Genomic DNA, 880 nt, shown 5'->3' on the forward strand with positions numbered 1-880 from the left:
TCTCCAGGCTGACGCCGATCTTCAGCTTGTTGTCCTCGACGGAAAACTGGGCCAGCAAGGAGGTGTCCTGCGGTCAAACAGAGAGGTTGGGCCAGGGGGGCTCCTCCAGCCCAGCCACGTCACGCCGGGTGCAGGTCCCGTCTTCCCGCACCCCCACGCCCGCCGTGCGGGGAGGGGGGACCGGGGAGGGGTTTCTGCTCGGGTTGTCCCTCCGTACGTACGATGTGGAGAAGGCAGAGAAACTTGTGGGCATGACCTGGGTGGATCACCATCACCTCTGCCGTAGCCGTGAGCTGGAGGCTGCCTTTGTTTTTCTTTAGGGTCACCCGCGGTGCCTCGGGTACGGCCATTTTCAGCAGCAATTCCCGTGACTCAGGATACGCCCAGGAGACCTGTCAACATCCACAAATGGAAAATTTCTGCTGGCAGGAGCACAAACGGGCTGTAACCTGGAACCACAGAGCAGGCTGCCTGCTCCCAGGGTGCGCATCTGCTCCGGAATTGCTCCAGCCCAGCAAGTCGATATCTCAGCTGGCTGAAGTGAAGTCAATGGATGCCCCTGGATGCCCTGAGCCCCGTGAGAGCATCTCGTCCTGGCTGGAGCACGGCCAGCCCCGCGTCCAGGCAGCCGGGGCAGCTGCGAGGACGTTAGTTTTTAACCCGAGGGACCTGCGGGAGCCTGGATGACAAACCGGGCTCTGCCGGCTTCGGTTTCCAGCTTTGGACCTAAGGCAGAGCTCGTTCACCTCCATGGACATTGGGGATGGTGCCTCTGGGGGGGAAGGGACAGGGAGACCTCCCCATGGAGATGCTCCGAGGGCTGGAGCCCCTCTGCCATGGGGACAGGCTGGGGGGGGTGTGTGCAAACCTTGTCACCCGA

General features: G+C 62.4%; 1 protein-coding gene across 1 annotated transcript in view; it reads right to left on the reverse strand.

Annotated features, from left to right (window-relative positions):
* LOC104509205 (BPI fold-containing family B member 4-like) overlaps positions 1-880 on the reverse strand; it is a gene marked incomplete at both ends in the record, with an annotated part of 5,375 nt that overhangs the window by 1,238 nt on the left and 3,257 nt on the right. The window contains one exon of the mRNA XM_010151064.1: positions 218-392. Coding sequence (XP_010149366.1) covers positions 218-392 — 175 coding nt within the window. The remainder of the gene's footprint in view (positions 1-217; positions 393-880) is intronic.

The sequence above is a fragment of the Eurypyga helias genome, unplaced genomic scaffold, assembly GCF_000690775.1.
Source record: "Eurypyga helias isolate BGI_N326 unplaced genomic scaffold, ASM69077v1 scaffold21894, whole genome shotgun sequence".
NCBI classification, from domain to species: domain Eukaryota; kingdom Metazoa; phylum Chordata; class Aves; order Eurypygiformes; family Eurypygidae; genus Eurypyga; species Eurypyga helias.